The sequence below is a fragment of the Acanthopagrus latus genome, chromosome 7 (assembly GCF_904848185.1).
Source record: "Acanthopagrus latus isolate v.2019 chromosome 7, fAcaLat1.1, whole genome shotgun sequence".
Classification (NCBI taxonomy): Eukaryota; Metazoa; Chordata; class Actinopteri; order Spariformes; family Sparidae; genus Acanthopagrus; species Acanthopagrus latus.
In genome coordinates, this window is record NC_051045.1 from 6,731,428 (window position 1) to 6,758,349 (window position 26,922).

Genomic DNA, 26,922 nt, shown 5'->3' on the forward strand with positions numbered 1-26,922 from the left:
AGACTTAACAGAAACAAAATGAAACTCATCAAAACCATCTTGGTAAATCTTTGCACTGTTCCAACAATCGCCAGCTCTGGTCTGGTCAAATTAAACCCCCGATACACAGAGTTATATATAATATATACTCAGAAATATTTATTTTTTTCATAATCCAAAGAACACTGTTTTTAAGCTTCAGTATAAGATGGCAGGGTCTGCCACATATGAACTGTGTTGTACTTTAAGGTCAGTTTGTTTATTCACAACAAAGAGGGTTTGGTTATTTTGTTTGTTTAGGCAGAAAATAAATCAGTCGATGAAGATTTTCTCTTCTAATCAAAATTTCCTCCCAAATACTAGATAGTGCACGTTTAAGTTTGTGTCAACCAAAGATCTTATTTCAGTCAACTAATTGACAACCCATTCAAAAATCCGAGCAGTGATATGCCAGCTTATTTCAGGTTTTAGGACTCATTTCTGAAGGCCAGTTCAGGGCCGTTAACTGCATGGCTAACTGAGCTAACGGCAGCAGCAGTTAGCAGCAGTCAGAGGTCACTTTAGTGATATGCTGGTGGTCATTTCTTACATATTGCACCTTTAAGTACCAATGTCGAAATTTACAACAGTAGACAGATTATTTGAATTTAATTCCCCTCAATCCTCTGAACAGACTTCGCCAGCTTCGCAATTTGTTAGCACACAGAATTATTTAAATATTATTTCTAATCAAGGTTAATCCGGACGTTGCACTCGAATAGAAAAAGCTGCTCTTGTTACGCAAGCTGAGCTAATGCACCTCAACAACAACAAAACAACGTTTCTGTGCAACTTTCTGGATTTCAGAGCTCTTAAATAACAGATTACATAATGCTCTCTGCAAAGATTTTGTTCTTACCCCATTTTACTTCAAATTCACTCATTTCTCCCCTTCTCTTTTCACCCCCACCCTCACCATCTAATGTGTCCAGGCCGTGAGCGCAGGAATGCACCCCCCTCCCTCCTGCGTCACCCCAAGGAGCAGGGTTTGGCTGCAGTAGACTCCACCGGGCGGAAGGGGCACAGCTCCAAGCAGAAGAGGAGAAGCAGGTCTTCAGATGGACGCGCGAGGGAGAAAGAGATAGGAAGAAGAAGAAGAAGAAGAAGAGGGGGCTCAGAGGGAGGAGGGCGCTCCGATTTACAAAGCCCCGTCTCTGAGCTGGGAGAGGGGTCTCGGGAAGCCAGGGACAGGAGGAGCAGGAGGAGAAAGCGGGAGACTCAGAGTTTACCCAGAGATGCCCTCAGGAACTACGATGATAGTGAGACGGAAAGAGGGACGGAGAGGGGAACGAGAAGGGAGAGGAGGAGCGGAAGGAGCAAAAGCAGAGGGAGGAAGAGCAGAAGTGAGGAGAGGGTGAGAAGGGCGAGGGGTCAGGAGGAAGAGCGAGAGGAACCTGCTGTCGAGGAGAGGGTGGAAGAGAGGATGGAGGAGGAGGAAAGAGTCAATTTAGAGCAGGGGGAAGAGCGAGAGGAACCCGCTGTTGAGGAAAGAGTGGAAGAAAGACAGGAGGAGGAAGTAGAGGAGGAGGAGGTGGAGGAGGGGGTTGATTTAGGGATAGAGGAGAGTGATGATGAGGTTTTCCTACCCATTCCAAGCCCTAACCAAAAGCTTCCCACGCCCAAACAGCTCTGGGCGGTGGAGAATGATGAAAACTGGGACGTGGCAACAGAGTACAGGGAGCTGAGGACAGAAAGGTCACGGGACGATGACGGGAGCGAAAATAGCGAGACAGAGCTGATCGAGCATCGGAGAGATGACGACGTGCAGAGCGAGAGCGCCGCTGTGATCGATCCAGTGTCACAGAGAAAGCCCTTCTCCTTCCTCACCTCCACGCTGTCCCTAGAGCAGCTGGGGGACAATGAGTCAGAGTCCGGAGGCAGCCAATCTGACGGCAGCGTGTCTGCTGCCAGCATCTCGGGCCTCTCTCTGGCCCCCGCGGGAGCAGGTGGGCACGGGGCCAAGGTGCTGCCAGGCCCCTGGCTCACACCCAGCCAGCAGAGGGTGGCTCAGGTAGCGGGGAGCCGGCGCCCTGAGAGCCGGACAGAGCGGGGAGGAGGAAGAGGCGCCGTCTCGTGACCGTTGACAGGAAGAAGTAGCAGCCGAATGATTACAGATCCAGTCAGTCTCACACTGTTAGACCTCGACTTGTTTTCTGCAGCTACCCACACTACCAACATCTTCTCTTAGTCACTTTGATATCCACAGTCGTCTGAAGTCATATTCTTTGTGCCTTTTTACAGCTGACCTCGGGCTGACGTTAAGTGTCGATATCACATTTGAACATGTAAAATCGGTGATGTTGTGCGAAACAGCCTTGTGTTTTGTTTTTTTTTCCCCTCCGAGGCGCCCGCTGCCCCTCACTATATTTAACTCCTCTCCTTGTGTTTGCAGCCTTTGTTTCCAGGACAACGAGGTATTTCAGACACCTTGTTGATCCTTCCCTCCCGTGTCTCGCTCACTTCTCTCCGCATCTCTGCACCTTTTAGCGGAGCGTCCTCCCGACTGTACAGAAAAGACCACACAGACGTTCACGTATACCTCATGAAGATACCGAGCAATAATAATGCAAATTGTACATGACGATCAGCCATCCATTTCCGCTGCGGCGTGCCGATGTGGGCCGAAGGGCGAACAGTGTAACAATGTTTGTACGATATCCTCTTTTGTCTTATGTGGACACTTGCCTCGACTATTGTAATGTCGTCCCGTATAACTGAATATTTGATTGTGATGATGCAAATCCCCTTTGACGGCAGGTGTGAAATCTATATTCTGTAAATATCTGTAGAGAAATAAACTGACAGAACCTATTGTAAATATTATAGTAACTGGAGCAAAGCCCTGATTTGTATGACTGTATTGTAATGCCTCATGATAAAAGTCTATATGAATATAAATATATATATATATATATATATATATATATATAAACATATGCAGTATATCTATATATTACATACAAAAGCTACCCGTTTCAAATTATTTATTATCGTGTGATGAGAAGTGGTATATAAAATGTAAACACAGAACTATATTGTACCTGCCCTGTTCATAAATGAATGTTTTTCTTTTCTCGTAAATATGCTGCTTGAGTGTGGAAAAGGATTCTCTACTGTGTCGCAACCCCCCCACTTCAAGAAGTCAGCAGAAGATGCCAAAAGTATGCATCCCAGCGTGCACATTTTTCTTGTACTGTCAATATATATCGTGTCTGTGGGGTCAGAACAAAGAAGAAGAGAAAAAACAACAACAACACACACATGCACTATCTAGATTCTAGAGAGTGCTGTGCCCATCGTGCCACGTACAGTTGCCTTGGTAACATCAACCAATCTTATCCTAACCACTGATTTTTCTTACTGTGAAAACCCCTTTTTGCTCTGAGGTGTCTGATACACACGAGAGAGAGAGAAATAGAGAGAGGGTGTTTAGTAATCTTCAGTCATGCCAAAAAAAACAAAAAGGCCCTTACTGTAAATCCATAATAATAATAATAGTAATAATAATAATGACAATAATGATACTAATAATCACGAGCCTCCGCAGAATCTGGGCTGTGTCGCGTCTAAGATGGCAAAATAGCACATCCTTTTTTTTGTTTTTTGCTCTCTGAATGGATACTGTGAGATGTTATTTTTCTATGAAATGATCTTTTTTGAAATTACTCAGGTTTTTTCTCTTTCGCTCTAGATAAGCCATTTAGGAAGAAAAAAAAAGAAAAGAGGAGCTTACAAAAGTGACTTCACGCCTTCTTCTTTTTTTTTTTTTGTTTCACAACACAGAGTGGATTCATAAAAAACCAGTCAAAGCACTGTTATGTTACGATTCTTTACGGCAGCATCAGGAGACGCAGACTGTTACAGCTGTTTGTTACCAGCCCATCGTCTACAGATCGATGCCGTGTGGATGAAGTCGCTCCTTCATTTGTACCAGTCCTGACATGAACTGCTCGGTGTTTCCCCTTCTTGCCCATTTGTTTTTCAGCAATTGCTGTGCAGCCACCAGAAGTGGCAGCATGGCGACCAATCCTGTGCCCCCCCATACAGCAGAGTAACTTGGTAACCTATATGTCAGACTTATTTTATAATGTTTGCTAATGTTCTTTTTTTTTTTAGACTTTTCATTTCCTAAGGGGGGATTATATGGCCGGACTGTAAACATGTTCTAATAAAACTCCAAATAAACTGCTGAACCAATTTCCTCAGTGGTCATGCGTGTCTTTCCTTTTTTATTGCCTGGTTTTTTTGGGGTTTTTTTTTTCTTTCTTTTTTTTGAGCAGCAGCAGTAGAAGAAGAGGAGAGAGACAGTAATGGACAGCAGATGGCAGCAACATTATAGGCTGGAGTGCATTTATGAGAGAATGGATTTTTTTTTTTTTTTTTTTTTTTGTAGTGAGAAGAGATGGATGTGAGTTTAAGGGTCCAATAAAAAAAAAAGCAATATATTCAGAAGCAGGGTGAGATTTGTGTCTCAGGAGTGAAATTAAAATAAAGGCTGTAAAACTGTCCTTGGTAACAGATACTCAGAGAGGACTCAAATCTGATAATATCCCACAGATCAATTATTAAACCTTCTCTCTTTTTTTAATCTCCCTTTTTTTCTTCTTTTTGTAAGAACAGAGATTTCACATTTCCCATGCAGGCTCCCCCGCTCAGTCTAATATCACTGCCGTGTACAGTACAGCAGAGCAGCATCACCTGTGTGAGCTCTCATACACGCAGGGAGGATTTATAGCCAGTGTCTCAGTTCAGATATGAGCACTTAAGCGCAGCCACTAAAAATAACAGCGCTCTGAGGCCTCCCTGCCTCTCTCCCTCTCTCTCGTCCTTCTGTTCAAGTCAGCGCAGACGCAAAAACAAATAATGTCCCTGCAGTGACAACAGCCCTGCACACAACAAGGACGTGGAGAAGTAGATGTAAACTGTGCAGAAGACCTCAGATCAAGATATTATAGGGGGAAATGTTGATCAGAGGAGGATGTGGTAGTTTCACCCTCCTGTGCAGACGGTGCATGGTAGGGTGTAGTGTTGGTTTGTGCGTGTGTGCACTCCGGATCCAGGCGCTCCAACAAGGCTCCTGGAAACTGTAAAGTTACAAAGGTGATGGATTAGACTCCGATTGTACCTTCAAAATAAAATACCATCTGTGCACTTGGTCTCTTGGTAAGTTTCTCCTAATAATCAGTGTGAAATTCTTTATGATTTATTCCTTGAATTATGAATCAGTCCTGTGTGGTAAAAGTGGAAAGTTAGACTGATTGTTGTTGTTGTTGTTGTTGTTGTTGTTGTTGTTGTTGCACATACAATGCCAAGATTCTGCTGTAGAGATGATAAAAAAATACAAAGGTTGTCCAGTTTATTCAAGCCCATTTTAGTGTTGATGAGAGGATACATACAATCATACAGTTTTACTTTTACTGTCACATTTCTAGCTTCAAACAGTGTTCTGGGGACCATATTTTCCCCTGAGAGCAGCTTGTTTATTCAGTTATGGAAAACATGAATATTTGTATCATAACCTCATTAAAAACTACATAGACCCCCTTTAAAGAGAAAGTTACGTATAAATGAATAATATTTGAGTGGTGTAATACTTAAAGTATCTGTTATTAAATGTACTTCAGAATCAAAATTATTTTTTTGGCCATATATGTAGACCTACTTAAAAAGTACAGTAAAAGTTAATCAAACATATATTTATATTCATGTACATACTGTCTTCTAATGGTTGACTGATTACTGGTCTGGTTTAAATACAAATAAAATACATTTTATTTCTAAATGTGGCTGTGATGCAGCATGCAATCTGCTGATAACTGTATATAATACATGTAGTGGGTAAACAGTAACATATTTGGTCATATAAAGGTGCAGAAAAGGGGCACTGTGTAGTTTTGGCACAAAACTGCTAACGACAATGACGCAAACTCTGAGATATTTATTTTTTCCATCAGCGAGAAAACAAGCTGCTCTCAGAGGAAAAAAAAGGTCCCGGGAACACTGTTTGAAGCTGGAAAGGTGGCAGGGTCTGCCACATATAAACAAATTAAAACAGTCTAAATTGCTTTGTCCTTTAGGGTCAGTTTGTTTTATTCACTTGTGGAAACTAATAGAGTTTGTTGACACAGTTCGACTTTAACTAAAATACAAGTACCTAAAACATTGCACGCCTCCTTAAACACTGTACTTCATTCATTCATTTGGGATTTCATTAATGTTTTCCTGGCAATGCTTTCTTCTTCCCCTGCAGTCACCCACAGAGCTCCTCTTTTACTTTGAAACTCTCCGCGCCGGAAGCGTGACATCACCGCGGCTGGCTTCACGGTGATGCGCTCGAGGAGGAAAAGAGCCGCGCGCGCATCGCTGCAGTTCAGACGCTCGAGCGGCGAAAAAAAAAAACCTCGTCCGTGTGTGTTTTTTTTTTTTTCTGCGCCACCTCAAAAAACAGAAGACTCACCTGCTGCGTGGATTACCGAGCGGAGACAGATAAGTAAGGAAACAATCAACCTGTTCGATAAAAAAAAAAAAAAAAATCGATCTGCGCCGAAGTGCAGTTTTAAAATATTTACCACAGGCTGTAATAAGACTTTCGAGTTGTTCGTAAATATTCTGGATAATTTTTTTCGGTCTTTAAGAGGAGACACGTTTTTTGTTCCTTGTTATTTATTTTTTTATACCTCCAGGACCTTGTGTTGATGAATGCGTGACGTGGAAGTAAACTCTGCATTATCCTCGGATGAAAAAGCTCAGAGACGCACAGTTTGGGGGAACTCATCAGAATTAACCGCACCGGGATGTAGTTTTATTTTCTTTCTCTTTTTTTCCCCTTTCCTGTCGGACCGGAGGGTGAGCGGGAGGGGGGGAACGGGGGGGTCCGGAACCTGGAGAGAATGAACTTTAGTCGGCTCACTTTCTGCGCCGTGAAGACGCACCGAGCCATGGGTTGAAAGCGACGATGATAGACTGCGGGGACGTTCAACGTGGGAGGGTGCAGAATTTTCTGTGTTATGTAATGATTGACAGCGCCTGATAGTTAGTGGGAGATCACATACAGCGTCACCCCCCCGTCACCCCCTTTGTCCCCCCCTTCCCCCCTTTTATGTCGAGGAGATGGTCTTTGATTCCCTGCGGCTCTTGAGGCATGTCCACAGGTCAGAGCACTCACTGGTTTTCTGTTGATTCTCCTGTGTGTTTATGATTAAAGCAAGCTTGAGGTCCATTATTGAGCTTTAATCAGCCTCATTTTAGACAATACTTACCTCTGTCACCCTCCAGTCTCAGTCTGCTTTTAAGTATTTTTTGATTTTTATGAGTTAGTGTTCATCATGACGCCCCTGAGTCTTGACCCGATTGATCTGGAGTCCTCCAAAATGACTCTGACTTCAGGAAAGCAGACAATCGGCGGCTTCTTTTTGAGTTTTGAACTCTTTTCTCAGCACTGCGACGTTTTCAAAGGCTTCTAAGATGCTATAATGCTCATTTCCGCCCTCACATTTGGGGATATGTAGTCGTTCTGAACTTCAACCCTTTTATAACTTGCCGACTTCCTGTTTCTGAAGATCTGAAGACATTAGTTAACCTTCACTAGGGCCCTCGTCGGTCCCTCCCTCCCCCCCACTCATCAGGGCTGGTGGGGGGGGTGGATCTCGGCCCCGCGGGGGGGGGTCGAAACTGTGGTGGTGGCCGGTGGTGGTTGCACCCCTAGAGGCCCACCATGGAGACCAGCCCAGAGAGCCCCAACCGGGCTGTGGAATACCTCCTGGAGCTCAACAACATCATCGAGAGCCAGGCCAAGCTCCTGGAGACCCAGAGGCGGCGCATCGAGGAGCTCGAGGGCCAGCTGGACCGGGTCAGCCAGGAGAACCAGGACCTGAGGCAGGAGCGCAGCCCACGGACGCCTGGCTCGGACACCCCTGAGCAGAACCACAACCACAGCCAGCCTCTGTCCCTCCCCATCCATCATGGCGGTGGCAGCAGCGGGAACAGTAGCGCCACGCCGGCTCAGGCCGCAGCCGCATCGACCGCGACTCCAGGGCCCAGCCGGGAGAGGAGGACCCACACCAGGCTGACCAGAGGTCTCTCCTGCGGCTCCAACACCACGGAGCGAGACCGGCTGGAACGCACCGACAGCACCGACACCAACACCAGCGCCACCATTCGCAGAAAGTAAGTTCCTCTCTCACACCAGATGAATGATGGGTGACCATGACATCACAACATATATATGCTAAACCCACATTAGACCAGCCTCTCTCAGTCATTAGAGATAATCCTCAGAGTGATGGGACCATCCTAAGAGGGGATCTTTTAAATACACCAGCACCAGCAGCACCAGCAGCACCAGCAGCACCAGCAGCACCAGCAGCACCAGCGCGCCACGAGGAAATCTGCTGAGTGCCGGAGAATTACGGGTTGAGTGATAAGTGCTCAAGGTGTCCATTTCCTCGTGCTGTGTGATTATGCCTGCAGAGGGGTTTGATTTGTGTAATGATCGCGGCCTATTATGTGAGGAGCGTAGGAGTCTCATAGTAAGTGTGCTGAGGAAAAAAAGATCTCAAGTTGAGGCAGGAGGGGTCCTGGGGCCTCTTTAACGCTCATCTGAACTCTCAGGGCCGAGCGAGGTCCTCCCCGCGTGAGACAAATCCACCTGCTGTTTGCTAAAAGTGTGTTTTTCTTTTGCCACTTTTGAATCTGAGCTGTAATCTGGTTGTCGACCCCCCTTTCTCTGACCCCCCTCCCCTCCCCTTCCCCCAAACTCAAGGCCGACCTGTAAGTAAGAGTGCGGCAAACACAGCTTTGGCAAACAGCAAGTGCATCTGTCCTCGATTTTTTTATTTATTTGGTTTTTTTTACTTAACCACGCACACAGCGCAGATAGAGCCGGCTTTTGTTCCGGAAGCATTAGGCTTTGCTTTGTGAGTAGGCAGCGAAATTCATGTGAAAAAAAAAGTACACGGTGAAATACATCGTTGCCGTCCTGGCAACAGAAATCCATCAGTCTCTGTGCATGCGATAACATTTCTCTACCCACAAGTCATCTCAGCAATTATTACTGGACTCCGCTCGCTATCAGTTTTCTTTACGCTCCCAGTCCTCTTATCAGTGATTGATTGAGACTTGACCAAATCCCTTATTGATCAGAGTCGTCTTTTCCCTCCGCTCCGCTGCCTCCCTTCATCCCCCGGGTGGGTTGACTTAGTCATTACACAGAAGGACACACTGGTGGTTTATGTAGGTGTTAAATGCAGCAGATGAATTGCAGATGTGGATCTTGCTGATCCTCCCTTGTCGATTGCCTGCAGCTGACTTTGGATTCAGGCTCAGACAAGCGGATCATATGAAGTGTCACATTTAATAAGGAGTCACCCGCACAGCAGAGCCATATTGTCCCTGTCTGGCTGTGACTCAGCCTCCACCAAAAAACTGGCCTATTAGCTGAGGTCAGCGACAAAAAAAAACTCCCCCCTCTCTGCTCTGATCACGGATCAGACGCCAACATGAATTTCCTGATCGGCGGATGCTTCCAAAGATGACTCCGATCAGAAGACGCGATGTGGGATGTGAGAGGAAGGGGAGAGAAGAGGAGAGGGATGACAAGGGGGGAGGCTGGTGACTGAGCGACCTCACTCAGTGTGGCCCAGTCTAAAAGAGAAAAGGTGGAACACACACACTGATTCACCATCTGTCAACAGTGTGTGTGTGTGTGAGAGAGAGAGAGGGAGAGAGGAGACGAGAGGGCGAGTCTGGGCCAGAAAGGCAATGCTCAGAGGGCTGTCTTTGTTTTTGTCCAATTAGTTTTTGTTCCTCCAGCAGGACTCCTCATCTCTTCCCGGTGCTCTCTGCGTCTCACATAACAATTTTGATTCCAGACAAAGAAAAAACGAATTAACTCGTCCCCCCCCCTCTTTTGTTGTTTGTGTGTTTTTTTTCCAACCATGCGTGCAGCAACGGCCTCATAACAAAAAAAAGTCTCCTCTCTCTGCTCGTCTTCCTCCCAGCGGCGGGCTGTAAACAGCTGTCCCAAATGCTACCCTGCCTCGTCCCCGTCCTCCTGTTAATGGCGGTGTGAACAATGCGAGTCTGAGGCCCCGGGACCAAATTATTTCTGATGTCGAGTCTCTCCTCCAAGACGCAGCGGGGTTGAAGGGAAGTCGCCAGAGCTCGCTGCGAGCGCGGCAGATGTTTTTTGTTGTTATTTTTGGGAGAGAGGTCATGCAAGTGCATTGTATGATCCTGTGTGTGTGTGTGTGTGTGTGTCAGTGTATCTATATATCATGTATGCACGAAAATGTGTGAAAGAGGGAGGGAGGTCCACACAGAGTGCATGAGAGATTAATTAGTGTGACCAGAGTATAATTACCACTAGCCCAGGGGTGATAATTACTGCTGTGTGTGTGTGAGTGTGTGTGTCTGTGGCAAGAGAGTGTGTGTGTGTGTGTGTGTGTGTGTGTGTGTGTGTGCACTGTGGGATGAAACCTGGGATGTCCATTATTAGACAGCTAATGTGACCCTGCAGTCTGCCGTACATCCTGTCATGTTATGATGATGTGACACTTCTAACAGCATGGGTGAGAGATTGCAGTCCCTCATTATGTGCTCCATACGTGCCCTCCTCCAGCTCGTGGGTGGGGGGGGGCTGAGAGGCAGGGGCTAGCTCGAGGTCTTGGCGACGGCCCCGGTGGCGCTGATAACCCAAAGCGGTGTCATTATATAACAGGCGAAAAATGAAAGGGCGCTATCGTTTCCCCCACTCATCTTCACTCGCCACTCTCTAACGGAAGCACGTAGGGGAGCGTTCAGAAGCTCCCGGGCGAGCGCTGCGAAGGTGCTCGTGTGTCTCTCCGCTTCATCGTTCCCCTCCGATCTCCATCCAAGCTTCACTCTCCACGCAGGGCCGCCGTGGGCATGTGCTCCACTCTCTCTCTCTCTCTCTCTCTCTCTCTCTCTCTCTCTCTCTCTCTCTCTGCAATTGATGCTAATTCAGTTTGGGAGAGCAGCAAATGGACTTTTGTTTTCAGAAGAAGCTTAATTTGCTAATTCTGCCAAGCTCTACTACACATAACCCCCATCCCCTCTACAACCCCCACTCCACCCCTACTCTCTCTCTCTCCCTCTCTCTATCAGTGTCCTTCTAACTCTCTCTCTCTCTCACATACCCACGTACACACACTCACTCTCTCCCCCTCGCTGTTTCTGTTTCCCACTGCTGCAGATATGACTCAGAGAAGCTGCAGAAATTACTTTTGTGCTATTCTCTTTCTCTTCTCCCCTCTGTGCTCGCCCGCTCCTTTTTTTTTTCTTTCTGCCATTAACTGAAGCACAGCTTTTGTTCCCGTTCAGGCCGGTTTGAATATTCCTTCTCTTCGCCAATAAAACATCCATGACATGCAGAAACATTTTAGAGCTGTATGTTCCGTCCTGTCGTAGCTAAGATAGCGCAGATACAACTTACAGGGATGAACTGGCCCCAGGCGAATGTGTGGGTTAGCTCAGCTGAGCCTGTACTGACCTGCTCCAAACAGTCTGTGTGATGTGATGGGAGCTAATGTATTCTCTCCGGACTCAACGGTGAGTTTGCTCGAAGAAATACAGTGAGGCTGCAGCTGCCGTCTTTCTCGACAACTCGAGAATCTCGCTCTCCTTTACATTCGTCTATTTTTGGGGATGGGAAGTGGATTAAACAATGCTTAAATTTGGCTCCCATGAATTAAAATATCGCAAGAGTGCTAATGATTTCTGTGATGCAGTTTAGCTTGACGTAAATTTAAATGATGGATGTGTGTGTGGGAGGCGAGCGTACGTGGGTGGTGTTTTTTTGCCTTCTCCTCGCCATTTCTGAGTGCGGTGAGTGTTCATGGCTTCATGCAGTGTGCGCTAGTGAAAAAGAAATCATAATCTCCGTTGATATTTGCTCACGTGTGACTCAAGATTCACGAGGACACATATATTTAAAGTATGAGTGGCCCAGTCATCCCCAGGGAGGACTGACCAACAACCCCTGACTGTCTCTGCAGATGGTCATCGTCAGCATAGTGAGGAGCCCAGGATTTTACGTCTAATGCATAAAGACACATTTTAATGCAGAGCTGTCATGATTAGTTGATGAAAGATAAATTAATCAATAACTACTTTGATCTCCTTCAAGTCATGTTTCAAGCAAAAGTGTCAAACAGCTGCTGGTTTTGTTACAGGTTGCAGTTTTTTTTACAATCTGAAGACCTCATTTTGGGTTCTACGAAATTTTGTTAAGCTTTATTGATATTTCATTTAAAGATTTATTGATAAATGACTTAATCAATAGTGCAAATAGTGAATAGTTGCAGCCCTGAGAAAGATTCACAGGCTTAAAGCAACACCATGCAGAAATTGTCCTTTTTGTGCGATTTGGCGCCCCCTACAGCTTCTGACTGCAACACTGCTGTGGTGAACACCGAGCTTGTATGCTGAAGCAAACGTGTATGTAACGCTGTGATCCTTCCTGCTCACTGAAGTCACAGAGTGCAGACACAATACTGATACTGAGTGATACTGAGCACCGTTCACTGTGCCGTCAACATGATTCTGAAGCTGTTACAGGATAAAACAGTGACATAACGTTGCTTTAATGATTGATTTGATATGTTAACGGGGGTCTAACCTCCAGCATTTACAACAAGGCCCCAGACTAAATGTTTACACTGGTTGCACTTGCGCGGCTAGCTTTTTCATTCAGGTGCACACAATAATGTCAGTGATTGGAAGGTGCTGGAATAAAAGTGAATGATAGTTTGATTTAAATCACAGCACATGCACAAACAAATTGCAAAAACAAATGATTTTAGACTTTTTTTTTTTAATCCAATGTGCTGAATGCCGGGTGCATCAGATTTTGGGTGCATGAGCGACCAAACTAACTGCACCCCAGAGCCCAGATATACTGGCACCTCAGGGTTGCAGCAATAACCCGAACCCTGAGGGTATACTGTGGTATGAAGATGGACGATTATCAAACCGTGTACATTTGCCGATATACGGGAATTAATTGTACTGTTTCAAGCTTATAGCAATTTTCCTGTCTGCTATTTTGCAAAATTTAAATAAAAAAATAGGTTCAACCAAATAACCATGAGGTGAAAAGAGTACTGAGTATCTGTACTCAAGTAAGTATTCAGTTACATCACTGGAATATCACACAATTACAAGTCAAAGTACTGGTATTAAAGCAATGAGCAAGTAAAACTACAAAGTAGTTCTTCTCAAGTGCTGCTCAAAGTATTTTACTTTACTTTATTACTTTAAAGTAAAGTATTACTTTATTACTTTATAACCATTGATGGTTGATGCATTATCAATAGAAAGTGTTCAATCAAAGAGGTTTCTGTTTCTCCAAACCTGCACCGGTTGCAGAGATGTACAAGTTTTAGATATTAATTCAGATTGTACTCAAGAACTCAGTTCCTATTTTATTAAGTAACTAGGTAGATTATGGTGTATTCCATGAACAAATCAAATTACACATTTGAAAAAATACTGAAAGTACCCGAAATGTTGACTTAGTGACAGTGTTTTGAGTCACAGTAATTAGTTACAACATTATCTACCACCGTGTGCAGCGACACTGTAGAAATGATTCTGTGTTCTGACAGAAACATCAACATCACATCAGCAGACAGACAAGTTGTTCTGTGACTGAATGAAAACTCCGGTGAATTGTTCTACGGTATGTCGAGCTTCAGACACTCGACCTCTCCTCTCTGCTGTGTTCATCCTGTGTTTGTGTCTACAATGTCTCCTGACGTTCTCGAAACAGTGGGGAGACAAAGTGAATAGCTGTGATGTAAAGTTATTTACAGGAAGTGAAATGTCCTTGTGTCGGGTGAGTTGTTGAGAGAGCTGTAGTTGCTGTGGAAACTGTAACGCTGTCCTCAGGGCAGTTGTAATATTGTATTTCCGTCCACCAGCCCTCACTCCATCCACCTCCACCTCCAGATCGCCTCACCTCTCCTGGGGGTGGGAGGGGAAGGGTGGCAGCTAATATCCAGATCCTGACTCAACCTTCTCCCCTCTTCCTTCCTCCTGGCCGTTCGGAGGGGCTTCGCTTTAAAGGGCAGCTGTGTTACAGATAACAGTCGTGTCCGAACAACAGCCGTGCTAAATTAGCGCAGAGATTAGCAGCCTTGCTTGGTTATTAGGGAGGAGGGCCGAGCAGTGGGCTGAACGCGTAATGGTGACCCCCCGCGGCGTCGTACGCGCAACCCTGTGGGTCAACGTTTGATGAGCACACGTGCACATCCACGCAGTGTCCCCCTCCCCTCCATCCCCTCCCTCCCAGCTGCTGCTATGACTTTATTCATTGTCTTTGCCGTTCAGATGCAGATAAGTGGCACTTTTGAGGCGGGATGTTTGTCAAACACGTTCTCTGGAGCAGAATAGGGAGACTGGTTACCGTGGGAACGCTGTGAGCTCTTCTGTGAAGAACTCTGTGGGCGAGAGACACAGAACGGAGCGATGGAGAGAAGTGAGGAGAAGAGAGGGTAGGAGTGGGAGCAGGAGCAGGGTGAAAGACAGCAGCAGGATTGAATGACTGCTCGATGGGGATGGAGGAGACGTATTGAAGACGGATGAGCGCGGCGGCGTTTTTCTCATTTATCTGCAGGTTACAGGTCGCCTCTCATTGAAAAGTTTGGACGCGGTGCCTCCGACCAAAAAGGCAATTAGTCATCCTCTGTGACGCCGATCTGCTTCAGACTTTACAGAACGTCCCCGCGGTGATCTGCAGGGATATCAGTTTCCCTTGAATTACTCCCTCTGTGTCTCCCACCTCATATTGAGATGGAGTCTAATTATTCTCCATTTGAGTGAATCATATCCACACACACGCACGCAGGCATGCACGCACACTTCACACACATGTGCACGCACACTCACAAGGGGTACAGCAGGTGCCGGGCGTGCGTAGTCGAGTCGTAACTGTAACCGTGCCCCTCCTTGTCAGCGCTTTCGCCTGGCACTCAACGCCAAACGCCCACACAGGCAGCCCGCACTGTTGCCAAGCAGCAGGAGACTCAAGCTCACAGTGGAAAGCGAGGTGTGTGTGTGTGTGTGTGTGTGTGTGTGTGTGTGTGTGTGTGTGTGTGTGTGCGTGTGTGTAAGAGCTAGTGGAATGGAATGGAAAGGGTAAAAAAGAATAAAAGGGGGGTGGGGGGTTGCTGTGTATAAAAACACACTTAACTTTAGGCTACAACGCAGCGTGTGTGGTTTTCAAACGTCTCTGTTTGTCAGCAGGAGTCAGGCGGGTCACGCGCTGGAGGTGGGATGACGCAGTGCGCTCCCACACGCTTATTTCATAGACAATGGCAACAGAGAGAGAGAGAGAGAGAGAGAGAGAGAACACAGTTTGAAGTGGGTCGTACCTTGGCTGAAAATTGGACGGACAGATGATACCCATAGAAGCCACGTGGATGCAAATGGAAGTGCTCTCTGACCGTGGGCTGCTTTACGAAACAGTTGTTGTGGTGTGTATAAGTGTAACTGAAAAAAGCCTGCCGCTGGCTGGTTGGCTGGCTGGCTGGTTGGCTGGTTGGCTGGCGATGTCTTCCTGTGATCGGCGCATGTGATCGCCCCGCTCCCACTCTCCTCGCTCGTCTATACATAGCCTCACCTACACACTCGACACCCCCACACCACTGCACGGGTTCGAGGAAACACACTGACTCCAGCGGCTCCCCGGTTCCCATCTCGCTCGTCCTCCTCCCCTCGCCGTTCCTTCTTCCCCTCCGTTCCATCCTCTCTTGATTATTTTCACCCTTGCCCTCCTCCGTATTCAACCTCTCCCACTCTCATGCAGCTCGCTCTCCTCCCACTCTTCTTCCTGCCTCCAGCCTCTGTCAACTCGCCGCTTTAAATACACCTCACACATTCCTCCCCGATGTACCACTTTCTCTTTTCAGCCTGGACTTCCTGTGTCCTCACGCAGATATCGTGTGACCAGCGATGTTGTAGATTCATGTCTTATTCCCTTCTTCTTCTTCTTTTTTTTTTTTGCCTGCTAATGACAGAGAGAGAAATGTAAATACACTAAGCGTGTGTGTGTGGGTAGTGTGTGTTTTGTTTGTCCATGAAGGAGTAGAAGAAGAAGAAGAAGAAGAAGGAGGAGGAGGAGGAGGAGGACGGTTTGGGGCATCGTGTGTGTGCCTGTTATTTTATGGCACTCTGGGATTCAGGCACAACTGCTCATGAGGCACAAAAAGCAGATCCTAGATGAGCCTGTCAACACTCTGCCTGCCACACTGGGGGATACTCTTAACAGGAGGCATTAGTTACCGCTGGTAAAATACAAATCTTGGCAGCGCGAGACCGCACAGTGTGTACAAGCGTGGCTCAGGCTTACGTAACAGCACCTCTGCCTCTCCTCACATCTCCATCCAAAGCTGAGCAGGTCAGCAGGTTCACTTCTTCAGAATATTCTGTTCCTCTCTCTGTGTGTACGGAGGCCTAATGAGGACAAATTAAAAAAACTCACACACACGGGTCGTATGATACGAAATCTGCGCTGACTTGTAACCTCCGTGTAATCTTCATAAATAGGGAACGAGCACAGCGCTCTTGTTCAACGCTCTGACAGCTTTTTCTCATTTAATTGGAACTTTTTTTTTTAATCATTTGCACTCAGTAAGCGACCGCTCCGCCTACATGATTATATCCTTAAGCGCTTTCATTTTTACCGCTCCGATTAGAAACTTTAACTCCTTCCACCAGCCCGACTTGGTGTCTTGTGTCTTCTTCAATCCGGCCAGCGTTTGGCAGTCCGTCAGTTAAAGAGGACTTGTATCGCAGTTTGTGTGAAGAGTAGTGTTAAAGAAGACGACGGTGATATTCTGTATTTTTGTTGCTGTGAACAAATCCCTGTAAAAAAGGCCAAAGTCAATAGCGTCTGTCTGTCTGTCCGTCTGTCCGTCTGTCCGTCTGTCCATGTTAAAAGGGTAAGTTCACCCACAAATTAGCACTCAGTCATTATGAACTCTCCCTTGTGCCGTTGGAAAAGTTGGCAAAGTTTTGCAGTCCACAAAACATTTCCGGAGAAAAACTAAAAGAAGAGATAAAATTGCTCCATGTAGCTCGTCCAACATAATACAAGTCTCCAGAAGCCCCGAGGTTCCAAACTGATTTGAAAATACGTCATTGACACCTTTACAAAATCTGAAACCTTCACTGTAGCTGCTAGGCTAAAAGCATCAGCAGCTCTGTGTGTGGAGGGTGTAAATAACATTTTTTCATTATTCATCCACTCCTTGATGAATATTTACTGTCTTTTAATCGTGTCTTTGGTCTCTACCAGCTCCTGAGGGAAATATCTGCCTCTGTAGCTGTTAAACTATGCTCCACTATGCTCAACAGATAGCTAACCGCTAACTCCCTGCTGCTTGTTGCTGAGCAGGTAGTGTGCGGTGGGTTTTAAGAGCCTTACAGATGCCTGCTGCAGCAAAGTCATCACTGTGAGAGTGTTGACGGTGAATCATAACAGTACAGATGCAGCCTGACAGCTGAGCCGCGTGCCAGAACCGGCTGCGAGGCTTCATAAAGCCGAGTCGAGCTGCAGATTCAGGTGATACCTCTCAGCAGGTTCATCTCAGTGAGTCGACCCTTTCACGTTGTTGTTTAAAAAACACTTTAACATTAATGAGGAATGAGAAAAGGTCACACATGTATGATTTAAATAATAAAACACTTCATTTTACAGTTCCACAAATTTCATGCTAGGCGGTGATTACCAATCAACGTTTCAAATTTCTCTGAAAATAAACACCTCAAAATATGTAGAAAAATGACCTTGACATGATTTCATAATAATATTCTGTTATTTTCTGGTAGGCAGTTAAAAAATAGCAGGTTGTCTTTTTTTTAAGACATTTCCAGGAAACTTCCAACTACTCTTTGCTCAGCTTCTGCAGTGACATAAGGTAATGTTTTCACTGATATTGCAGGTAAGTATCTTCGTCATTTGGGGATAATTTCAGAGACATTTCAAATATGTTGCTTAATGAATACCACCAAATGTCAGGACCTGTAAAATGTAGCTCCCTAAAGCAGCTGGGCAGCATAGCATTTTAGCAGACGTTACTCAAACAGGACTGAACACGTGTGGGGGGGCTCATTTCAGCTGCAGAACTGGTGCGCTAGTCAGTATTTACAGCAGCAGCAGAGTGTCTGTGGGTTTGACTCTAAATAAAAATAAAGTGTAATGACGCAACATACTGTATTACACAGTGCAAGTGTGGGTTATTGATGTGTTTTTAATTTTTTTTCGCCGAACAAACAGCGAAGCTCTATGGCTCAGAGTAAAAGGAGCTACAAGAGATTTCTACCCCGACATTTCTTTTTTACCCCTCGGAACAGAGTCACGAGGTGAAGTGGTTGAAACGGGGGCGACCCCTCGAGAGCGTCACACATCGTCAGTCATCGTCAGCGGGGTTTTATGGAAAGCAGGCGCAATTTTCCAATATGCCGTCTTCAGCTGCGTTACTATGGCAATCCTCATATTGCAACAATACCGCTTGCCATTTATATGTGCCGCATAGAGAAGCACGGAGGCTCACATTTAGGTTCTGGCTTCACGGTATCAATCAAATCATGGAGTAAAATAAGAACACAGCTTCGTTTCCCGACCACTCACGGTGCTTTACAGGCTAACATTAGCGTCCCGTGCTCCTGCCTGCCAATCTGTACTGATGTTAGAGGAGCGGTGACGAGTGCAGCGACTATGCAGCTCAACACGTCATCAGCAAACTAGTTGGGATTGTTAAAGCTTGTTTCAAAGAAAATGACCATGAAGAATTGAAAGGACAGAGTTACTATAACTCTTGGTTTGAAGTGTGGCTCCTCACACCCTAAACAGACGGATGGGTTTACTGGGTTACTCAGGAAACACTTGCTAGTCAAATCAATTCATTGCTGTTTTATTCTTGGGATTTGTTCACGATTCGAAAAAATAGAAAATATCACCAAGTGTATCCGCCTAGCAGTTTAAAATTAGGTGTTGTTGATGCAACCGGCAAGTGAACATAACACGATTTGAGGAATTCACACAACTGGCCCCAAAACAAACTACAGTGGACTGCAGCGAAACGCTCGGGTGTCACAGTATCTCACTTCCTCTCTCGCTCTCACTCTGCTGCGTCTCGTCTCCGTCCTCGTGCCTCGCAGAGAGTGTTTTCCGTGCTCAAAATGACGGGGACTGCGTGTCCTTGACGGCAGCTGGCCTCCCAGTGAGAAACCAGCCATTTACATGCTAATCTCAACCACTGCTCACTCGAAAATCTGCAGATGGAACATCTCTGATTCCTGCCGGCGTGAAGGGGGCAGCGGAGAGGCTTTTGTGCTATATGTGCACTTTTGCATGCATTACAGAAAGTGGTTTTTCCTGCAGGATGATCCGCAGAAGAACCCCGCTATAAACGAGTGTAGAGCTTTACGTAATCCGTCAGAGTGGTTGGAGTTTCTCGCACAAAGCGCTCATGTAACAAAACTCTCGCTTTGACAAACCTCCGGCGGTGAGGATTTCTGTACGTCTCTTTCCGGAGCCCTGACCTTGAACTCTTGACGCACCTGTGGACGATCTCAGCAGACACTCGCGCAGATGTTAGTCACTGTGCAGTTTGTGCAAATTGTCACACATCTTCCCTTCTTTTCTCCTTTTAAATGTGTCATTCCTTGTACTACCATTGTCGCTCTATGACTTGTCACTATCAATGTGCAGCTTCGAATCAGTGCTCTCTCTCTCTCTCTCTTTCTGTCGTTGTGTCTCTCTTTCTGCTTTGCCGCTGACTGTTTGTGTGTCTGTTTTCTCTGCTTTCTCCATGTCTCTGTGTGTGTCGTCCGTCTCTGGTCCTTCCTGTCAGTGTCCGGCCATCGTCTCTCTCGGGGCAGCCCACCTCGGCTCCCTCCACTCCCACGGCGGCGGGCAGCGCCGCCTATGCCGCTCTGTTCCCCACCAGTCTGACTGTTCACAGCTTCGTCAGTCTCCATCAGTACTGCTGCCCCTCCACTGACCAAAGCTTACAGCAGGAGGACAGGTAAGGGCCGCTGCAGGGCCTGAGTTCAGTGAGTACGACACAATGAGAATGAAGAACCCCTTCAATAGCCCTCCAGATCCCCCTCTTTCCCTCACACAGCGGCCTGTCACCACCACTTTGTTTCTTTACACTCCATCCTTCGTCTGCTTGCTTTTCCTTTTTTCTGCACACCCACCTCCTAATCCAAACTAAGAGCCTGTGCTTCAGTCTCCTACCACTCCCAGGTGTGAGTAATAGCTAGAGTTAGGCCCTTCTACCGGCTTGAAAAACACAGAGCTCCTCACACGGAGTCATCTTCAATAAGCTATGGGACCGAGGTGGACTGAGTCACAAGTGAAGCCTGGCAAATTCTCACTTTCTTCCCCTCTCCTTCCCTCATCTATCCTCCACCTGATGCTGCTCGCAGACACGCCAGCGCATGATGCTCCAACACTGCCATCTAATGGCATCAGACAGCTGTGATGTGCATCCACTCTACCGCATATTTTAACAATGTCACCTGTTAATGTCCCTGTTTTAGCTAAAAATGCCGACACTTCCAGGCTTTTCTAGCCTCCGCCTGTTTGCTCTCTGCTAGTCTTTTCTGCTGCTTTTGTCGTGTGTCTCACGCTCTTTTTTCACCCTGTCCTCCTCTCTCTCTCTCCCTCTCTCTCTCTGTCTCATCCCTGTCTGCTGTCCTGTGTTTTTTTCTCTCTGTCTTTCTGTTTTGACCCGTTCCCGTGTTGCTTTCCCAAGAGAGGAGGGCGAGGACGAGGGCGCCCATCAGTTCTGTTGCCCCGCCTCGGGCTGCAGCAGCCCCTCCTCTCGCTGAGCCGACGTGTGACCGGCCGCACCACGACTCGCTCGACCATTTACCTGTGAAAAAGAGACTATCACGGTTTACGCTGCCAGAAAAACAAAAACAAAACAAACAAAAAAACGGAGACCTCACTGTGTACCAAAAAAACTTTTCAAAGCATTTTTAGAGGGAGGGGAAATAAAAACATACGTGCATGTAACTTGTGGTCTCTGTGACAGTTGTGCTATCAGTGGTTCATTCATGTGTCACATAGATTTCTGCTTTAATTTATAAGATTCTTGATGTTGTCTTCTCTCCTTATTCTTTGCTGTTTGTTCCTTTTTCCTGCAGCCATATCAGGCTGTCGGAGTGCATCACCGTCGTGCGCTCATTACTGTCGCGTTCACGCTCATCTTGGGTTCTCTAGTTGAGTCATGTCAGTGCGGATGTGCTCAGTAGTCACCATTTGTTATCTGTGCAAATCGCCCATACCATCCTGTCACCAACCTTCACGTAATGTCAGAGACGCTAGCCTCTCTTTCTGTTATGCAAACACATTAATCGTATGTTGATTTGATTGTTCCTACACATCGGATAAATTATTGTCTCATCCCTAATCGTGTTTTTTCATGACCTTGACGAGGTTTATTTAGCTTGTTGATTTAACTCCAAAAAAAACACACACACACACGTAATAAAGATCTCTAGTTCCCAAAGACACTTTTCTTTTCTTTTAAAAATGCCTGAAGGTGAAATATGTGTCGCTGTAATTGCTGTGCATTTGTTTCTGTCATGCTGGAATGTCGCTCACACACACCCACCTCACTCATCTCCACCTCGGGCGATGTTCTCGCCCATACGCACAAATCTATGGTAGAAAAATTCTATTTTTAAGTCATGTATTGATCGTGTGGAACCGCATAAACCCTGAATGTGAATGCTTCCCCCCCTGCAGAATGCACGGTGTGTATCCCGACACTGTTGCTAACCTGATTAGCTTATTGCTAACGTCAGAGTCTCCACTGGTGTCAACTTATGAGAATCAGTTTTAGTATTTTTCTAAATGTACAGATGACTGTTTAAACCCTTCAGGCCGAGTCTCCAGATATTTGCAGGCCGTTTTCTAACCATATAAGTCGGAGCATCGTGTCCTAATCACCAGGTGGTGGATCCATAGAGCCTTGTTCCCAATCCTGTGGATTACTGTGCTTGTATCGCTTTCATTTTTAGCTTTGGCATGAATTCGATAATGGCGGAGGGAAGGGGACATGTGCCAAGTATCTCCGACATAATTGTGAAGTCATCCTTTTCTTAGAGAGCCAGACAGGTAAAAATACTTTTGAACTGAATACGTTGGAATGAATACTTTTCACCACGTTTATATGGAAGCCATCGCCCACCCATAGAACCCTGGTATTGTAGAAACTACTCCCTCGTTCACAACTGAACAATGAAAATAGAGTACAATCAAGTAAGGTGTGAGGTCCTAAGTATGTTGGAAGAATATATAACACAACGTAAGGATGTGAGAGGCATTAAGAGGGTGTAGTGATGGTAGTAAGGCCAGGAAAGACGCCCATTTCTATTTCATATGTTGCTGTTTTCGTCCTCACGCTACTTCATCCAGATTTGAATAAAATCCCTCTTGCATATTGTTTCCTGTGACTGAGTATACCTGACAGATAAAACATTTAGATTCTGACATTTAGATTTCACCTTATGATTTAGACTTTAATATCTGTATTAAATATTCTTCAGATTCTAGATAAATATAGCTTCAATAGTTAGAGGACTTTGGTGGATAACTTCACTGAAATTGAAGTGATATAAGAAAAATAGTTTTTTAAATCTGGTCATTCAGATGAGAACAAAAATGTTTTTACCTGTCTGGTTTTCTGAGAATAAAAGAATAAAAGGGTTCAACATTCATTCAAGAATCACTTCTCATACTGTTGGTGCATGGTGTCCACTGCAGAGGCCATTTTTGTAAGATAATGTCTACAGGTGTAGTGAAAAAGGGTTACTGGCATGATTTTTTCCCCCCACTTGTTTCAGAGTAAAAACAAACCTTGAAAGTAATATTACCTCGTGATTTAATGATTCATCCATGGAGTCTTCCAGTCGATGGTCTACAGTGAAAACTGTGGCAGTCGTTGTTTCTCAGGACATTTATTACCTGTGCACACTGCAGCAATATGAACTAGTGAACTTTCAGAGAGCAGGATATACCAACCGCATAGTGTTCACATATTGCTTATTTGACAGAACTTTCATGCCATGCAGTGTATTTATATGCACGACCACTCATGTGTCCTCGCTTACACCTGCAGCCATTTAGACAGTGCAGACATCAAGGCTAACCACTAATGTTTCCCTTCATATGTTTAATTTAAGAGTGGGATATAAAAGCAAATGATAAAAAAAACATTTCCTACATTTCTCCTCACCCCCCACCTTTTCTTCTTCTTTTTTTTTGTCAATAAATGAATGCACCTCTTCCATGTGTCTCTTTGTCTATTCTTACTGTCCGTGGTGTCGTGCCATGCTTGAGTTCGGTGTGGTGTTGTGTAATAATGTGACTGTGCGTGTGTCAGCTGGTGCAGCCGAGGAGGGTGGAGGTGGAGGTGGGGGGTTAGAAGAGCAGGGCAGGGTGAGTGGAGTTCAGAGCTGTCAAAAGACAGTCAAGAATGTAGCCTGTACAGCTTTTCAGGGCGTGCAAGAGCTAATGTGAAAGTGTGTGTCAGAGAGAGAGAGAGAGAGAGAGAGAGAGAGAGGGTGTGTTTGTTATTACGCTGCTCCAGTTGGTGTGGGACCTTTCTCTGACAGTAGCAGCATGGTAAGATCTCGGCTTTCTTCACTTTTCTTTTACATGCTAAACATAAAAGAGCTTTTCAGTGAGAGACTAATACTTGTTACACCAATGTTTGTACGCTCAGCTACACCTCAGTGATGTAGGACATGTGGTTTGTGTTGTGTGTGTGTGTGTGTTGGTAATAAAAAAGAAAATGAAACATTACAGTCAGACAGACAGAAAAACACAGGGGAAAGTGGTTGAAACACCAGATAAATGGCGTCTCTTGAGTGTTTTTTAAAGTTATGTTTTTAAAATGAAGCGCTGATATATGTGCCACTGGCAGACACCTGTGTGTACATGCCCCTGAGGTGACGGATCACATACCTTTCCATGCCTGGATAACCTGCCTGTCAGTGATCGACTCAGTGTCAACTTCCAAGTAAATTAGCTACAATAACACTCCTACGATGTTTTGTCTTGTTGGTTTGAATGGCCTTGAGGCAGACTTATCGCCCAGGGGTGGAGGTCTGCAGACGGCACTTTGAAATGTGAGCACGAGCCAAAACCGTCAAAGGTTTGTCACTGGGTAGCCTCTCAGAAAGTCAGACGATCGTCCCCTGATGAAGGTTTATACATCTCGTCCGCCTGCCTGTTTATACAAGACTTGTTTCTTCATTCTTCTTCGCTTCGGTGCCAGAGATCTTCTCTGATGATTCCACGCTTACATAAAACGCTGCCAATTTCTCGGCCACATCACGCTGCAGCAATGCAAACAAATACAGTTGCACCTCTCTGTCGCCACCTGGACTCATTAAATAAACATAGAGCTTATTTGAGCTCTGTACTGGAGGGTCTGGGTCACAGAAAGTGAATTGTGTGTGTGTGTGTGTGTGTGTGTGTGTGTGTGTGTGTGTGTGTGTGTGTGTGTGTGTGTGTGTGTGAGAGAGAGAGAGAGAGATGGGAACCTCACAGCTTGAGATGGCGAAGTGGCAGAAGAGTGTTGGCGGTGGAGGAATGCTCCGATGTGACCCATGAATGATTTGATTGTTTCTTTTCAGTTCGTCCGCTTGGAAGAATGGGAGCACACGTGACAGAGCAAATACAGATTGTTGATTTATTCTCTCATGATGGAAAAATAGAAAATCACATCACCAAAACAACAAGAATGACACTCAGCCAAGGCCCAACAGCGCTCTTCAAGTCAGTCAAGCCTTTATTTGAATTTGTGCCAAACTGTGCTCACTCGCAGATGTCAGCCACCGAGAAATGCCTGATTACCTTCATCAAGATCGATGCTTTATGGTTTCTTTATGTCACAAGTTTCTGTTTGTTTTCGGTGCAGTTTTTTTTTATGCCTCTCTCGTCACAACGCCGTGCTTATGGTTGGCAAATCATCCTGGTTATTTGGTCACCTCATAAACAGTTGGAAATGTCCCCAGGTCTCCTTAAAAAAAAACCTCACAATTTTATGCCCACTAACAACTGGAGCTGGAGATGGTCCGCCACCCCCTGCAAAACAGCTGCCTTTGGTCGACACAAGAAGAGCTGGAAAATCTGCCCACAGGCCACTTGGCAGCCTTGTGGCTCGTAATTACACCAACACTATCCCGTGCTATGTTTGGTAATGTCGACCTTGGACATATGTGTGGTTTGTAGAAACTGCTAACGTTGAATCTGGCCGAAAAACACCTTATCTTGTATTGTTATAGTAAGTGAGGAAAAAATCTTGGATCTGTCCTTTAATGCGGATCCGCACTAAAAGTTAAAGGGGTCTATTCCAGGCCGAAACGCATCCTCCATCCAAGTTTTGTGGGAATCCGCTCTGTGGTTTTTGTGCAATCCTGGTAACAAACCAACAAACAAACAGAAACAGGTGAAAACTTAGCCTCCTTGGCTGGGGTAATGAGCTGGGATCTTGCTACAGCCCTCTCTGCTCCTTTTATCACTCACGGTCCAAATTTGGCTCGCTGGGGCTTCTTATATTAGCTGATAATCTTTGGAACAAATGGTAAAAATTGATTATGAAGAGATTAGAAAGGATATGAGATAACTACACTGAGTCAGTGCTCGGGTGGAAGTGAGTCAACAGACAGGTCGATGCAGTTATTGGCATCTCCTTGGCAGGCGGCAGGGAGGTTAATCCCCGAGCCTCCATGTCCCGCTGAGGGTTCGATTGGCAGAGTCGGACCCACCGCTGCTCTTTCATACGCACATGCACAAACACGCACACTGTCAGCACATCAATATTGTATGATCAGCAGGGGAACCGCATGGAGTTGACAATGTGTACACCCATTCACTTCCCCTCATTGGAGCTCTTTATCAGTTTCTTCCCACATCTTTTTTACTCTTTCACCACCATCAGTGATCGCTCCCCTGTTTATTAGATTCCAACCATCTGTTTCAGCTCCAATTAAATGTTTGGAGGTAGTGAAACACCGGGGCTGGTCTTTATGAGCGAGTCTCTGGAGAGCACCTCTCTCTCTGGCACTGTAACAGGAATACAGGGTTTTCTTACATAAGTAATGAGGTGCAGATGCCAGCTGCGATATGGCCGCGCTCATGTTTTATACAACAAACTTTTTTTTTTTTTTTTTTTTAGCCGCCCATCGTCCTCACCTTGTCTCTCACTGCATATTGCTGCCTCTCTCTCTTGCTGCGGGCAAAAAACCAAATGAGAAGTTGTGTCTAATGCGCACACGTGTAGGTGGGTTGCGGAAGCATTGCATGGGAAAGTCAAACCGGTGGAGAAGCAGGATTCCTCTCTTTCTTTATCAAATATTTCACTGTACTTCCTCCGAAGCCTCAAGAGGAAAACAATCGTATCTGTGATACTTGCACAGGTCTTGCAGCATAAAGACTGTGGAGAAATCACTGAGGATGCACAAAAAACCATCGCTCTCCCAGTGTTATTTTCCGTCTTTATTAGATGTGAGCGGAAACAGGTGACAGCTGAGGCTTGAGAAGGATTTAGGGGTCAAATCAAATCCAAGAAGCAGTTATGAATATTCAGAGGCGGATTTATGAAACCTGGCTGACAGCTCTCTTAAAGTCGTGTTGAATATATTTTAGGTTCGCTGTGACTCAGTTGAATGAAAATACCATCTGCTCCTGCTGATGTGCATAGCAGGAAGTTACAGTGGAGCCGAGTCCCTGCTTGTGTCTACCTGTTGGCACCGTGCAGACGCACTCGTGTGGCTAGTTTCCACTCCTTAATAGGAGCCGTTTCAAACAGCTCAGAGGAAGGCAGGATTTTTTCTTTTTTTGTTTTTTTCATAAAG

General features: G+C 45.7%; 2 protein-coding genes and 1 long non-coding RNA gene across 9 annotated transcripts in view; all 3 read left to right on the forward strand.

Moving 5' to 3' along the window:
* LOC119022724 (membrane-associated guanylate kinase, WW and PDZ domain-containing protein 2) overlaps positions 1-4,219 on the forward strand; it is a 53,995-nt gene extending 49,776 nt beyond the window's left edge. For 4 of the 6 annotated variants that reach the window (XM_037103932.1, XM_037103931.1, XM_037103933.1 and 1 more), the window contains one exon: positions 951-4,219. In XM_037103932.1, coding sequence (XP_036959827.1) covers positions 951-2,095 — 1,145 coding nt within the window. In that variant the 3' untranslated portion in view covers positions 2,096-4,219. The remainder of the gene's footprint in view (positions 1-950) is intronic. The other 2 variants (XM_037103936.1, XM_037103937.1) reach the window with 2 other exon arrangements.
* A 2,130-nt stretch (positions 4,220-6,349) lies between these two features.
* The window catches only part of iqsec2b (IQ motif and Sec7 domain ArfGEF 2b), a 34,831-nt gene continuing 14,258 nt past the window's right edge, over positions 6,350-26,922 (forward strand). Inside the window, exon 1 of one of the 2 annotated variants that reach the window (XM_037103927.1) lies at positions 6,350-8,184. In XM_037103927.1, coding sequence (XP_036959822.1) covers positions 7,733-8,184 — 452 coding nt within the window. In that variant the 5' untranslated portion in view covers positions 6,350-7,732. The remainder of the gene's footprint in view (positions 8,185-26,922) is intronic. The other variant, XM_037103930.1, reaches the window with a different exon arrangement.
* LOC119022726 lies at positions 18,545-21,559 on the forward strand. The gene is made up of 2 exons (XR_005076056.1): positions 18,545-20,069; positions 20,805-21,559. It is a non-coding gene; the product is annotated as an uncharacterized LOC119022726 (long non-coding RNA).